This window comes from Arthrobotrys flagrans (assembly GCF_004000055.1).
Source record: "Arthrobotrys flagrans strain CBS H-5679 chromosome Unknown unitig_8, whole genome shotgun sequence".
Taxonomy (NCBI): domain Eukaryota; kingdom Fungi; phylum Ascomycota; class Orbiliomycetes; order Orbiliales; family Orbiliaceae; genus Arthrobotrys; species Arthrobotrys flagrans.
Genome location: NW_027137553.1, coordinates 341,072 through 355,997, shown reverse-complemented (window position 1 = coordinate 355,997; position 14,926 = coordinate 341,072). Strand labels below are relative to the sequence as shown.

General features: G+C 46.1%; 6 protein-coding genes across 6 annotated transcripts; 3 read left to right on the top strand and 3 right to left on the bottom strand.

Moving 5' to 3' along the window:
- Positions 1 to 315: 315 nt before the first annotated feature.
- DFL_006609 (uncharacterized protein) lies at positions 316 to 1,592 on the top strand (the record flags this gene model as incomplete). The annotated part of the gene is made up of 3 exons (XM_067636064.1): positions 316 to 609; positions 691 to 851; positions 917 to 1,592. 3 exons carry the CDS (start codon positions 316 to 318, stop codon positions 1,590 to 1,592), a joined length of 1,131 nt encoding a protein of 376 aa, XP_067487719.1.
- A 1,789-nt stretch (positions 1,593 to 3,381) lies between these two features.
- Positions 3,382 to 4,702, top strand: DFL_006608 (uncharacterized protein; the record flags this gene model as incomplete). The annotated part of the gene is made up of 2 exons (XM_067636063.1): positions 3,382 to 3,437; positions 3,511 to 4,702. The coding sequence occupies 2 exons, from the start codon at positions 3,382 to 3,384 to the stop codon at positions 4,700 to 4,702; spliced, it is 1,248 nt and encodes a 415-aa protein (XP_067487718.1).
- Positions 4,703 to 4,760: 58 nt separating this feature from the next.
- Positions 4,761 to 5,867, bottom strand: DFL_006607 (uncharacterized protein; the record flags this gene model as incomplete). The annotated part of the gene is made up of 1 exon (XM_067636062.1): positions 4,761 to 5,867. The coding sequence occupies one exon, from the start codon at positions 5,865 to 5,867 to the stop codon at positions 4,761 to 4,763; it is 1,107 nt and encodes a 368-aa protein (XP_067487717.1).
- A 1,091-nt stretch (positions 5,868 to 6,958) lies between these two features.
- On the bottom strand, positions 6,959 to 7,507 carry DFL_006606 (uncharacterized protein; the record flags this gene model as incomplete). Its single annotated transcript, XM_067636061.1, has 1 exon — positions 6,959 to 7,507. One exon carries the CDS (start codon positions 7,505 to 7,507, stop codon positions 6,959 to 6,961), a length of 549 nt encoding a protein of 182 aa, XP_067487716.1.
- Positions 7,508 to 8,797: 1,290 nt separating this feature from the next.
- On the bottom strand, positions 8,798 to 9,727 carry DFL_006605 (uncharacterized protein; the record flags this gene model as incomplete). Its single annotated transcript, XM_067636060.1, has 2 exons — positions 8,798 to 9,428; positions 9,615 to 9,727. 2 exons carry the CDS (start codon positions 9,725 to 9,727, stop codon positions 8,798 to 8,800), a joined length of 744 nt encoding a protein of 247 aa, XP_067487715.1.
- Positions 9,728 to 12,544: 2,817 nt separating this feature from the next.
- On the top strand, positions 12,545 to 14,501 carry DFL_006604 (uncharacterized protein; the record flags this gene model as incomplete). Its single annotated transcript, XM_067636059.1, has 4 exons — positions 12,545 to 12,754; positions 12,806 to 13,345; positions 13,408 to 14,122; positions 14,203 to 14,501. 4 exons carry the CDS (start codon positions 12,545 to 12,547, stop codon positions 14,499 to 14,501), a joined length of 1,764 nt encoding a protein of 587 aa, XP_067487714.1.
- Between the last annotated feature and the right edge of the window lie 425 nt (positions 14,502 to 14,926).

The window sequence follows — 14,926 nt, the reverse complement described above, 5'->3', positions numbered from 1 at the left end:
GAAATCGATGGACCAATTGGATTCCCTTGGAAAAAGCTTAGAACAACTGCCGGCGCGAAAATGCGAACCGGTTTTTCTGATTAGTGCTCCCAGCCTCCCGGTCGCTGCAAGATGACATAAACGTCAGGTCATGACGGTTCCCGGAAGGGGTAGGATGTCTCCTTCCTCTTTCTTCTCTGTTATAGCATGGGATATTGAAATTCCCTGGGGGTGATTTTGTATACATACATCCCTCTTTCCCCGGATTTTTTCTTCCCCATAGTTTTTTATCAGCATAGTTATAATTCCTAATCAACCCTCTTTTCGCTTGTCGCCATGACCCGCTTGCTTCCGCTCCTCCTCCCGCTCTATGCACTTATCACATCCGTTATCGCAGATGATGATAACACACCAGGATGTGGAAAGGACGTATCATCAACATCAATCGGAACGACTCAAAAGTTGTCGATAATAAGTTCTAATACCAATCGTACTTTTTATGTACATTTACCGCAGGGGTATGATAGTGATGAAGATTATCCCGTGATTTTGGGATTTCATGGCGCGCCGGGGATTGGGATCCATTTTGAGGCGGATACGATGTTTAGTGCATCTAGGTGGGGGGGTGGGGTACGTATTTTTTTTCTTCCTTCTTTGCTTTTGCTTTTAGGTGGCGTTTTGAGGGTTGGAGACTGACATGATATTTGGTAGAAAATATTGGTATACCCGGATGCGCTTGGTGGTGTTTGGGCTACAGGGATGGAAGGGAATATAACGACGCCATTGGAGCAAGATCTTAAGTTTATGACGGACTTGCTTGGTTACCTGAGGAATAATTACTGTGTCGATAATGAGAAGATTTATGCTACTGGGTATTACTCCTCCCTCGTCTCCCAATTAACCATAACCTTTTAACAATGCACGTATATACATATAGAATCTCCAACGGTGGCGGCTTCCTAAACCGCATAGCCTGCGACCCCACCGTCGGCGCTAACTTCGCAGCCTTCGCACCAGACGCAGGAGCCTACACCGGTTTCCAACCCAGCGGAAACGCAACCTGCACCCCCTACAAAACACCCATCCCCATCATCTCCTTCCACGGCACAAACGACACCACGATCCCCTATTCCGGCCGTAACGATTCAATCCCCACCCCACCAATAGAATACTGGCTCCAAGGCTGGGCCGAACGCAACAAATGCACGAATATGACACAAACCGTATACAATCAAACAGCGATACATTATAGTTGGGATTGCGATGGGATAAAGGGAGTTGTGCAGCATTTTAAGGTAGAAGGGATGGGACATGTTTGGCCGAGTACGGAAGAGAATTTTAGTCAGTTGCTCTCGGGGGGTGAGCCGACGGTCGTGCAGGCGAACAGGTTGATTTTAGATTTTTTTGGGAGGTGGGAGGTGGAGGATCGGGGGACTGGGGCGGGGGAGACGGCAGGAGGGCCGAGTGCGACGGAGACTACGGGGACGACGACGGAGACGGGAGCTGCGGCTACTACTACGGCGGCTGGGGGCGGGAGTGCGGCGGGGAGGGTTGAGGTTGGGATGTGGAGTTTTGGAGTGGCGGTTGGAGTGGCTTTGGCGGTGTGGGCGTAGGTGATTTTACGGCTGGTATCCGTAGCACATCCTATATCATATCACATTAGGAAATATGGCATAGGTGTAGAATAGAGTATATACATGTTTAGATCTTGCGTTCGTTCAGCTGCTTTTTTTTAGTTTGGTCATATTATATAGTAGATAGAGCCCCCTCTGGCTGTTTATCGTCGAATGTATACCATGTTACCGTTTACAGTTTATAGTAAGACTTTAGGAGTGTATCTGGGGAAAGAGTTAGATGTATGACAAGTCGGAAATTTTGAACTATGATCGTTTAGCCTTGAAATGAAACGATGAAAATTCTAGCCGATAGAATTGATATATATGGCTGACTGGCACCTTCGAATGAATGATCCATTCACTTTAAATTTACTAAATGCTGACTTCATGGAAAGTATTGAGCTATCATAGTTATACGTATCGCGGATTACAAAAGGAGCCATAAAAACTCTGGTCACTTGCACAAGGAAAGTATAAATATATGCAGGATCGCGGTGCCGCATTGATGTAGGAAATGTGGGTTAAATGGATATATTTTTCCACAAGAAGGATACGTTGGTTTTTTATTATTACTTGATTGCTACAGGATCTTTAAGAAATGTTAACGAAGGAGTGCCGTAATGGGACGACAAGGTTAGAAGCTTGGAACGACTCTACTTTAACTGAAACCAAGGTGATGGTTATGTTTTCCTAACCAGAGTCGGTGATTCGTTTATAGACGACACCTAGGTACTACGCACATATGTGTTGGCACCCATAATCACCAGCTTGCTTTCAATTGGACAATTACCGGTCTCCTACACTTCATCTTTCGAGTCTAAAGTTCGCTTAATGCTTTTATTACAAATTGGTCCTAACTCGACGCATAATGAAATCATCGATACCCTCGTAACTCGTTCCAGACCCGGCCGGTTAATGTTCATCATGTGTTGTCTGTGGTATTTTGTATATCAGCTATAAACGGCGACTCGACGCAATGCACACCGACGCGACGCCTACACACGGGATGGGCATGTTAGGTAATCCCCGGATTTTGTCCCATCAATCTGTTTTATGGGGGAAAGGGATTCAGGGCACGTGTCGCTGTGCTGTTGGTTTCTGCGAGTTGATGTTAATATAATATTTGGTTTTCAGCTGTTGGCTATGCATGGAATTCTCGAGGGGCTCGTTAAACAAGGTGAACGAGTTCCCTCAGCTCCAGGCTTCTAATCGCCGGGCTTATGGGTCCTTCCCGTAAGTTCCACGTTATCAGTTAAGATATCATTGATATCAACAGTTTCCTTTTCGCCTTTTTCAGCCTTACAGACACAATTGGCAAGGTGGCGGTTGCTCTCAAGTTAACTTTTTGGTCGGCGTTTATATTCGGCTATCCCACCCTGGCTTACTTTTACGTTTGGTTGACTGCTAAGTGCCCAGAGCTACGGGATTGGTAGCTGCTGCAGATTGTGCATTGGAGTACGGGTAGTAAACGGGGCTTGGAGGGTTCTTGTCTTATAATCATCGGCCCGACACGACTCTATCTTTCGGCGCGCAGCCTAGACTCCACAGAACTTGGGAGTTCCGTCTTACAGGGGTGCATTGATAACGACATTTTGTCTATCTGCTCCGTGCGATTGTGGTCAGCCTTTCTTATTTCTATCTGCGAATTCTCGTCTTTCATTCCTTTGTTTTCAAAAATTTCTGGATTTCTTTAGTATTCGTTTCGTCGGATACATCGCCATTACGTAATACCTGGCCTCGGAACATACAATTACAAAACACTATAAATAAAAATAAAATAAAAATAATGAAGATCCTCTTCATCCGCCACGGAGAAACCACCGATAACCTTCGGCACGTTTAGTATGTTTCTATTTCTGCGTCCATTCTATTTTCTTTAAAAAAAAGATTCATCCTAACATGTTATTATATACAGCGCCGGTGTAACCGACTCCTCCCTGACCTCCCACGGCGTCCTCCAAACCGCCCGTCTAGCCACCCACATCGGCAGCACAATCCCACCTCTAACCCATATCTTCTCCTCCCCACTATCACGAGCCAAAAAGACCGCAGAAGCGATATACGAAGAGCAGAAGAAGGTTAGAGTATCCCAATCACGAAATAAACCTTCCTCCTCTGCAAAAGAATCAGAAGAAGAAAAGGATAATACCTCGGATCTCCCGGAAACAGCGGCATCGTCATCAACTTCCATATTATCCGAAAATGAAGGGACTGCGGAGTATGATAACGAAGAGGAGGAGGCTGGAGAATCAATATACTTCAAGATTGACGCCGATCTTATAGAGCAGGATTTTGGAAGCTACGAGGGGGAGACATTTCTTACTACTACGCCGAAGAAGAATTTGAAGAAAAGGAAGAGGAGTGATAGTGTTGGATCTGGGGTTGGGAGTGGTACTAGTTCCGCTGCGGGTGGGAGTGGAGGTGATCCGAAGAAGAAGAGGAGGAGTGGTGATGGTGATTTGTCGAATACTACCGGGACGATAGGGACGACGGACGTGGAAATGACGGCTGGTGAGGAGGGCCCTCTTACTGGAGCTGTTGATACTCCTTTAGCGGCGGCAGCAGTTCCACTTTCGGAGGAAGAAGAAGAGGAAGAAGAATTCAGGGAAATGGAAACCCCAGCCTCCATAAAAGCACGAGCGGACTCCTTCATCCGTCGATGCGTGATCCCCCTCCTCCCAGGCACCCCGACCCTCCTCCCCCCGTCCCTCACATCCCAAAACCCACCCACAAATAATACCCAAGAACCTCCGCCTGAAAACTCTTCGCCCGTGGTAGCTATAATCTCCCACGGCATGCTCCTCTCCTGGCTTTGGAAATCATTCGTGGCGTTATTCCCGCCGAGTTCCGTACTTGCGACTACACCTGTTGTGCAAAAGGGGTGGTATCAGGGGAAACATCCGGGATGGGGGAATACGGGGTATTTGGTGGTTGAGGTGTTACCGAAGGGGGTTGTGAGTAAAGATGGAATGACGGTGGTGATTGAAGGTGTCAACGAGAAGGCACATTTGGTAGGGTTGAAGAGGACCGGTGGGGGGGTGGGGAGTGAGAAGTGGGATCAGAGGCAGACCAAGTTGGATGGGTTTTTGGGGAAGAAGGAGGAGTAGATATATATAATTTATGTTACAAATAAAAAGGCATCATGATGAGATGTCTAAATGATAATTAAATAAGAAGAGTTTCCATCCTATCTACTATTTTTCCTTCGTGACGCTGAAGGCGCTGGATATTGTAATCATCACCCGGCAGCCTACGGTGAACCTTTTTCCAGGGACCATAATGAATCCCTTCGAGGTCCCACCATCTACACTCTCTTTTGCCTTTGTAATAAGACTTATTTCCTTTGGTGTCGTAATAAACCGTATTCCACGGAGCTGTAACAACAGCAGCGAACCCAAAGGATCTAACATAACTATACCCAGGATCCAACGTACCCGCATCTCTCTTATTCAAATGCTCGATCAACACTCCATCCACCGCAGCCTTCGCAGCCTCACGAACAGTTGCATTCACGGACGGCTTCGAAGCCAAATTCGCCGGCCAGACAATCTTGAGTTCAGATCCGCAGGGGACGTCTCCGTACCTCATGTGTCTCAGGAAGGAACCGGGTCCTCCGCTATATAACAAACTACAAAAGCACTGACACTCGCAGTGACATGTTGTCATGCGAAGTGTTCTGATCAAACAATCTCCCGTGGCGTATTCGCCCACGGTCATGGGACGTATAGGGTCTTGGGATATAAGTTTGCGATACCTTGATATTTCCCTATTTTCCATTGGGTTTACGACCATGCTATTCGAATTTTCGAAGCTCACGATCCTGGCTTCGGGGCCGACGCCATGGTTGATCAGCGGTTCATCGAGAAATGGACATTTGGAAATATTATATTTCGTTGATTGGATACCAGGATAGGGCTGTTCATTGTTGTCGCGGTGGCCGAAGAGGTAGTAGTAACTGGCGATCTTTCCGGTATCACAGTTATATTCGCAGCCCAGCCTTGTGGCCGCGGGTTCATGGCCGTATGGGGATTTAAATTGGTCTGTAAATAGTCGGGATTCGGAGCTATCCGGGTTGTCAGTGTCGTCGAAGAATTTGTGGATTCCTATATTATACGGTGGGAGGAAGTTGTAACGACTTCTTTGGAAGTCCGGCGCATTAAGGATGCTCTGCCAGCGCTGGCAGGTCAGGGATATGGAAATTTGATCGGAGATCGATGGGAGGTATTTGAGGATTTGGATGTGTAGTTCGGTGGGGAGGTCGTGGATGTGCATTGCCAATGTATCTGTTATTAGCTATAAAACTTTAGTTTTGCCGTTATATCTGTTATAATGTGAGGAAGTAAAAGTGTAGGCTCTGGGAGCCAAGCAGCAGAACTGCTGCCCCGTCAGCTATACGTAGAGAGGATGTCCGGAATAAAACGTGTAGGCGGAGAGAGACCGAGAATAGTATATATATAAATGACAAGATAACGATGCGTACTTGGAAATATAAGTGTGTAAAGGTTCGAACAAAGGAAATTGGTTGAACAAAGGAAATTCGTTATACAAAGGGGAATTTGGTTATACAAAGGGAATTTGGTGATACAAAGGAAACTTGGTTGAGAACGTCGGTAGGAAAACGATTTATGGAACGAGAATGCCAAGATGCGTTAGCTCAAAAATGCAACAGAACACGTGAACTCGATCAACCCTCTCTGACCTAACTTTAGTTTTGCTGTTATTAGGTACCATAGCTATAAAACTCAGTTTCGCTGTGAGGCCGAGGAGGAAATTGTAGACGGGAATGTTTATGATAGAGAATTGAAGTTGAGGATCCGATGTTTCATTATAAAATATAAATCGTCCGATTTAAACCTATAGTAGGTCTTATTCTATATACAACTGCCCGCTCTACGCAGCTGGTTAAATTAAATCGGACCTCTGTTGTCAAATTAAACGTTGTGTGGGAAACGACCTCGTTACGACGATTATATTATTATCGGCACGCCCGCGGGTATACCGACATCCATGCCTAGGTGCTCAGGGTATTATTCGAACAACAGGGCTTTGGACCGGTCGACCGGATTGGTATTTCAAAGAATTAATTGTTCCTAGGAGTATGAGGTAATCGTATACTTTATAAAAGTCATATCAAGTTGGAAAAGGGTATATGTTGAGATATGTGCCTGTTATAAACCGAAGGTACTCTAGTAAGCTGGCTGATATAACACGATAGACTCCGAGGCTAGGTATCTCCAATACAAATATCAATCATGAAATACACACAGCCCCCACCGTACTAGCCTTAATCTAATCAAACGCAGCAGCATCACCAGCAAAATGATTACCCTCTCCGTCAATCTCCTTCGGACTAAACTTTCCCGTCAAAACCCACGCCTCATAGGAACCGCTATTATTTCCATGGTTGTGAATTCTCCGCGGGGGACTAATCCGGAAGGATCATCTATATTTTCTTTGATGGTGAACTTGAGGATTGGTGGGGTGGAATTGCAGGTACGATCTGGGATTGTGTCGATTGTAAGGGTTGCAGGTGATCCGGGGTATAGAATCGGTTCCTTCAAGAACGGACAATCCGGTGGGATTGATGTTTCGGTTCTTGGATCTTCACCATATTCGGACCGGGGAGGATATTTGTAAGTTATTGATTTGGTGGTAGAGGAAAGGTTTGTGGATGTTTCGAAGATTAAAGATTCGCCGGCGGATTGGCAAAGGAGTTTGTGGATTCCGATGCCGTTTGAGTAAAATGTGTAGCGCGTTTTGCGGAGGGAGGTGTGGGCTTGGAGGGTTTCGGACCAGGAAGGGTGGGTTTGGCTGGCGGGGATCTGGTCTTCAAGGGGGAGGAATTGGAGGATTTGGATTTGGAGCTCGGCGGGGAGGGAGAGGATGTGACATTTTGAGGGTGTCGTGGCCATTTTTCGGTAGATTTCGAGAAGTATATCTCGGTTGAATATATAATCTTCTGGATGAAATGTGGAACGGAAGTTTGTAATATCTCTCGAACGGGTGAGTGAGTATTACGGGTATTCGAATGAATGCCAGTACTCGAATTGACGTCTGAACGGACGAGTGATGAAGGAAAGATCTTAAGAAAGAAAGAAAGAAAGAAAGAATTCAGAAGGCCACCCGGTATCCTTCCTTCTTATACTACGCGTCCCAGGTCACAGTCGACTACATTGGGATCTAAGAAGGAATTGATTCAAGATCGTCATGTTCTGTAGCTGAGAGAGTTTTTATCTGGATTTATCTACCCGCGTAAACCCAAGACGGTTATTTATTATATATATATGTGGATGGTCGTCGTGACATGACACGTGCTTAAGCGGCCGTGGTATTGTCTCAAATACAATTTTGAACGCATTTTTGAGTTGGTTTTGAAGTTCAACCGTTGCAGTCATATAGATGTCTTCGGATTAGGTTTGACTGATATCCTGTCGAGTTTGGTGAATGCCATCATTTTCTACGCAAGATACACACCATGGTACGTACTAATTCGAGATTGCCCGTACACGATTAGGCAATCGCATTGGAACAAGAAATATTTTCCGGATTTTTGAAAATGCATGCGTATGGGAAGTTGTGGTGCCCACGTGATCCATATTACAATCGTACCACAAGTTACTTATATATAGGTCTAAATTTGAAGAGATTCCTCGAGATATATCAAAGTTGGGTAACTTGGGATATATTATTCGGATAGATAGGAGTATCGTTCACACGATGGGATCCGAGGGCCGTGCGTACTTACGTAAATACTTAATTTAATCAAAAGAAACGACTGCACTTTACGTCACTTGTGAACAGGTATTTTTTATTAAGAATTATTTCATTATTTTGATTTCCTTTTTCCTCATTCTGTTCTGCTGTGCAAGGCAAGAACTTTCATTATCATTAACATTGAATCATAGGAGTTTGGGGGCATGACGAGGAAACATGCATGAACAGAAAGGTATTCAGAGTGTGGGAAGCAGTGCAATGCAGTTTATGCTCGAGAACGAAAAGGCTAGAAAGTAAAGGGAAAATGTTTGGTTCTCCGTTGAATAGAAGAGAAGAAAAACGACCGGTAAGAAATGAAATTGAGGGAAAGAGGAAGAAGGATGCAAAGGATTCTCGTTGGAAGTTCAAGTTTTTTTTGTCCCTTGTGTGTTAAACCGTTGAACTTTTCCCTTTCCCTTCATTAATAGTGAAAATGAAAGTTTAGTAATTTAAAGCAAACCAACAGCCATCAAAACGGCCATTACCAATCCTCCCATCTCAACCGGAACCTTGACATTAGCAGCAGCGGCAGGAGAGCTAGTACTCGTGGTAGCTCCGGTCTCAGTTTCAGTCCCAGTAGCCCCTTCGGTTCCCTCGGTTCCCTCACCAGAGGTAGTAGCGGTAGCGTTCCCAATGATCCCAGTGGTACTAACGAAAGTAGTAACCGTCGAATTATTAATAGTCAACGTATAAACACTCTCAATCGTAGAAATGGTAGCTTCAGGAACAACGCTAGTAACCCCGTCGGAGACAACAGTGGTACCAGAGGAGACGAGGTAAAGCGAGTTTGTACCAGTGGTGACAACGGTGTTGTCGATGGTACTGGTGATGAGAGTGGTACCTGAGAGGGCGGCCGAAGCTTCAGAGGAGACGGAAGCGGCGGCGGAAGTCAAGGAGGCGATGTCAGAGGAGATGGAGTCGATGGCTGAGGAGGCGGAGCCGGCAACCGAAGTGATGGGATCGAGACCGGTGGGGACGGGGAGGGTTGTGGAGACTTCTGTGGTCAGGATGGAGGTGATGCCGTCGACGACGGTGGTGTAGGGGATGGCGACGACGACAACGCTGTCGGTCGCGGTGATGCTGTTATATTGGTGAAATTGTTAGTGAAGTTCTTTAAATTTCGTTCAACCTGCTACAATGCAAGGTGTAGCCAATGCATCCAATGGAATCAACGTAGCAAACCAACCAACAACGCCACGCCATTGGAGCTTGAAGCTAAGAATCGATCTCGGCAAGGGAGGGAGGGAAGGAAGGAAAAATACATACGCCGTGATTTGAACGACCGGATTGGCATCGGTGGTAGCCTGAGCCGTAACACGACCGGTTCCAGCAAGGAGGACGAGAGGAGCATAAGTGACGAGTTTCTTGAAGCCAGCCATTTTTTCAGCTTCCAACTCTCGGATTGAATTCCGGAGAAAGAAGGTATGGTTTTATTCGAAGAAGCTAGAAGAGCGAATGGAGTGAAGCAATTTGATGGGGGTGGTGATGATGGCTGTTGGTAGTTATCGACCACAGCAATGGCAAGCAAGCTAAAGTCGGGATGGGAAAGAGAGGGAAAAGAGGCGATGGAATTATTTTTATTTGATTAATGCTGTTGGTAGTAAAAGAAGATGTGATGACGCCTGAAATATTGGAGATAAAGATTGAGTCTGCTGGCAATAACCCTCTTCTGCTCTTCTTTCCTCGCAAGAGGCAGTACCTTTTTCTTTAAATACTTTTTTCTTTTCAATTAGCTACATGCATAGCCTCGAATTCAAAGAAAGAAACGAAAGAAAAGCAGGATATGCACGGGCGGACTCGGGCGATTGGACGCCCATTGGATGGCAAAGCCGTACACGTAAACAGCGTATCTCCGACGACATGTCAGTCAGCTCAAGATCAAGAAGCTGGGAGGCTGGGTGGGGCGGTTACATACAGCAAACCCATTCATCACTCTCTAGCTTCAGGGAAAGAGAACAGCGGGGTCCTTGTTGGTCAGTGTTAGTGTTCCTGTGCCTTGATTTCACACTTTACCCTCGCTCCTAATCGAACACGATAAGATAACTCGCATGTCCATCAGACCGGTCGTCCAATGATACTCACCACCTTTTGAATCAAAACTACTCAATGAAGTTACATCATCGGCTGGGTGTGTTTGTCGGCTGGTAGAACCAGATACCCGAATACCCCTGATCCTGGTTCTTCCCTTCCATGCAAGAAGAGACAAGACCCCACGCTAGTTCTATCGAACAGGTGAAAAGTGACGACGGCCACTTGAATTTTTTTTTACAATTTGTATGGATTGTGTGGCTAGAAGAGGAAGTCGTGGAGAGGCGATTGGATGGTATTATATCATTCGCCATCGTGCATTATAGTTTGACCGTTCTGTGCGAAAGAGGAGGATGACGCTCACCACACCCACACATAATCAATGTTTGAAGGGATCGCGAAGTTGAATGTCGAAAGGAGGTGACGTGATCGATACTCTTAGTATTTCACAATCCCAAAAGAAAGAAAAGAAAACCGTTTGACATCCGGATCTCGGAATCCGCGTTTGCATTTGCCTCTTTCGTTCCATTCCTTTCGTGAGAGAGACAAGACGGAGGATAGGTCCAGGATGTAAGCTTGTTTGTCGGCCAAGTAGCCTAACATGTCATAATTTAGCTGCATTGCATCCAAATTCCGAGTTTCGAAGCAATATTGATATTAATACTAATCAACGGGGAGACGTCGACGTTCGATCTAACAATATCGATACTTGTGAAGGAGAATTAATATCCAATTTGATCATAAGATCATAAAATTTATACCGAACTATAGATAACTTTAAATATGGAGTTACCGATTATGCGTCTACGGGGGTGACAAAATAATCTTCCATTTCAACACAATAACACAAGTTAAATTACAGGTACCAGTTACCTCGTTGTCATCTTGCCACCAGCAGCAATAATCGCGCGTAGCCGGTCTGGCATAGACTCCACCTATTGATTAATTGATGCCTGATCAAGGTTATGCTATGCCTCCAGTGCCAAGCTGCCTTACATCATCGTTATCCCAGCAAGGTGACTGTCTAACGTGTGCCATAATAGCCTGCCAAGCATTTTCAATAGATGCCAAATCGGGAGACTGGCTATAGTTCTAGTAATAACATAAGTTATAGTTATCATGACAAGATGTAGTCTAAACACACTCAAGTAGAAAGGATGCAGGTCTTTATAACAAGCTTCTCAAAAATTAAAAGTCTTGCATCCTGCCTCAACCAAACTCATGCGACTCAGGATAGTGTTAGTTTGGCTCATGGTTGGAATGTGCCATCTACCACCGGAACCTCTGGGCTTCTTATACCGCGTTGGTAAAGTAGGCATATGCACGCCAGACCGGTCACTTTCTTTCCACAAAAACCAATTGGTGGGTCAAATGTGACAGGTTGGATATGCGAGATGTGTTTTCCTCTGGCCGGGAGAATTTGAATTGCTCCTTTATGTTCGAGTTCGTGTTGGTGATGTGTTAGCTGGGGTTGGAACGATCGATTGGGAAGTGCTTGCCATGTTTCTGGACGACAGGTGTTGGATTTCGGGTGACAACGCAAAATATTCGCTCCGAAAAGTATTCTTTGGAGATGAGGTCGCGAAGACGGAGTATTTCTCATAGGCGTGATATCTATACAGTTTGATATGAAGGGCTCATAATCTGCTCGAAGTGGTTTATAAGTTTTAAGGTTATTATTCCAGATATCGCTATCGAGAGAGCGTCGGCATGACTATAATCTTTGGATTCGCAGATGGGAATACGCCTAGGCGAGGTGCGCGTGCAGAGAACTCCTGTGGGATAGTAACCAAAGTTAAAGTACGTCATTTCCGCGAATGTATAACGGAATGGCTGCTATCGAAGGGGTGTATTTGTTTGCAGAACAGTCTCGTAACCAGGAGGTCGGGCACGTGTAATGAACTACTCTTTTTTTTTTTTTTTTTTTTCCATTGTGGCCCAGCTATATAGGCCGCCTCCCCGTCCCTTCTTCCCCGCCATCAACCAATCCCTTTCAAACCACATCACCAGAAACAAATTGCTCCAACGGAGAGCTTACCAGGGCTTCGCCATCGAAATACTCGTCTTAACTCATCCTGCCGCTAAGTAGACGGTCCCTTCCGTGTATTTCTAGATACCCGCCCTGAAATATCAATGATACTAACGTGGTCAGCTCTTTTACCGTCACCATGTCCCGATTTCCTGACGCTTTGGAGGACGTTGTTTGGGGTGGCTCCACCCCATCACGCGGCCGCCAACCTACCCCTTTCCCAGGTGGTCCTTCTACTCCTAACCGCAGAAGAAACAGTGCCCCTGCTTTTAGTCCCCCTTCTCACGGAAATACTCTCCATGTTTACCCCTTTGACAGTGCCCAAGCCGTTGTTGTCAACAACTTGAGTGTCTTCGACAGGGTTGCTAGGGATTAGGAGTCCCTTGAAGCTCTTGTCCAGGAGATTCAAGCTGCTGGAGTACTGATCCACGTTGACTTTTTCAATGATACCAATGCCTTCGTTCTTCGCATTGTTGTCCCTACCAGGCAATTCGAGGGTTCTCCCCCTCTCACCCGAGGAGTTTTATCCGAGAATCTTGAGCTCGGAAGGCTAACGCTGCTGGTCACCGATGGTAACCTTCGCGAAGGTTCTGGATACTTTTCCGTTCGTTCCAGACCTGAAATGGTTGCCTTGGAACGTCGATTGGCTAGAGTTGAGGTCCCGGAGGTTATGGTTGTGGGAGTTGTTAACCTTTCGGAACCTATTCTTTTGGCTGATGCTAGGCTTGAACGTGGAGTTGTTGCGTTTAGTAGCTTGGATAGGGTGGGTCAAAGGGCTGTTAGACGTTGGTGTGAGAGGTATGGGTCTAGAAGACCTAATCGACGTTCTGATAATATTGAGGTCCCGCAGACTGCGCCGCTTGCGAGGTCTAGAGAGACCAACGGGCTTTTGAGGGAGATTGGAGTGCTTCGGAGGAGTGCTCAGGGGAATGCTATTATTGTGAGTACTTCCCTCGATATGTTTTGTAAGTTGAGAAGTTTTAGCTAATATGGTAAAAACAGGAATGGATTCTTACCCGCGAAATCCGACGCTTCCGCGCCTATATCGAAGGACACCCATTATACGACCAAGCCACCAACCTCCTCCAGCGTTTCCAACAACTCTTCAACGAAGCTGCCACGGAAACAACCACCCACAACAACATCCGCGCCAGTTCAAACCAAGAAGTCGTGGGCAGTCGCGTCTGGGTCCGTTTTGATATCGACGGGGTCGTCGAGCGTCAAACCCATACTTTTACACGAAACCGAGCTAGAGCTCGAAACGACGCCGCTACCATCGGCGTCTTCGATCCGCACCAGGATGTTCGTAACCGACTTACCCGTATCGATTGGCAACTCGCACAAGAGCTATTCTTCCGTGCCTTTCCAGCTTTAACTGTTACTACCATCAACCGTACCGATTCTTCCGGACAAATGACTACGGTCACTACGATCAATAATGCGCAAACCCCAGCTTCAAGAACCGCTGGTCATCTCGCGCAGTTCGGACTTAGCTCTCCACCGAGTCCTGCCCCGGATGCTACATTATCACCAACTCAAGTCTCATTCTTCGCAGACACTGATTGTAGAAGCTCCCAGACTCCATCTGAATACGCAGCATACCACGCCCGTCACGCAAGCGTCACCCGTCAATGGGCCGAAGCAACCCGTGCTTCTTGTCATGAAGAACGTGAGGCTTCACCGGGTCTTAGCCATTATGATGATCAAAACCGCGTTGGTAGGGATGAGTGGCATGTTATTGGTGGCGGTGGGCCGGCCGCTATTCTTGCGGGCCATCCTGGTGGTATTGATGGACAGTATTTGAGAAGTTTGGGGTTTCCGATGACGAGAGGGGGGAGTTGAAGAGGAGGTTGACGGCTGCGAGTTATAGAAGTCCGCAGCAGAGGGAGAGTGAGAGTAAGAGGGTTAGGAGGTTTCCGACGCCTGAGCCTTATGATGCGGATAGAAGGGTTTTGGAGGAGATTAGGTTGCCTGAGCAGGATGAGGAGGATGAGAGGGGAGAGGAGTTGGAATTTAGTGAGGATGAGGAGTCAGAAGAAGAGGGTGAGGATGGAATGGATTTGAACGATGGGGAGGATAGAATGTTTGGGGAGTGAAGGTTGGCCTTCTTTTGTATTTGAGCTTCATGTTGACTTTTTTTTTTCTTTTTATTGATACGGTCTACGCTTGACGTCCTTTTTTCGGTTTTTTTTTATTTTTATTTTCATTCATTTTCAGGACGTGCATGGTCGACACTTTTAACTAATTTGGTGTCGTGTCTCATCAGACATGGAATATGCTTCCCTCATGATTCGAAGCATTTTTACCCCCTTTCTTTCTTTCTTCTTTTTTGCCTGTGAGAGGAAATACTCATGTTTTAGTATTCCTCCCTCTCTTTCTTTCTTCTTGTACTGCTCCACTCACTCACTCAACCACCGCCCCAGATATGAACCGTACGTGTATGTAGCTCGGTGTTTACTATATACTAGGTCTCCCATGGCTGAGACTTAAATTACGATTACCCCCTTTAAATTTTTATCTC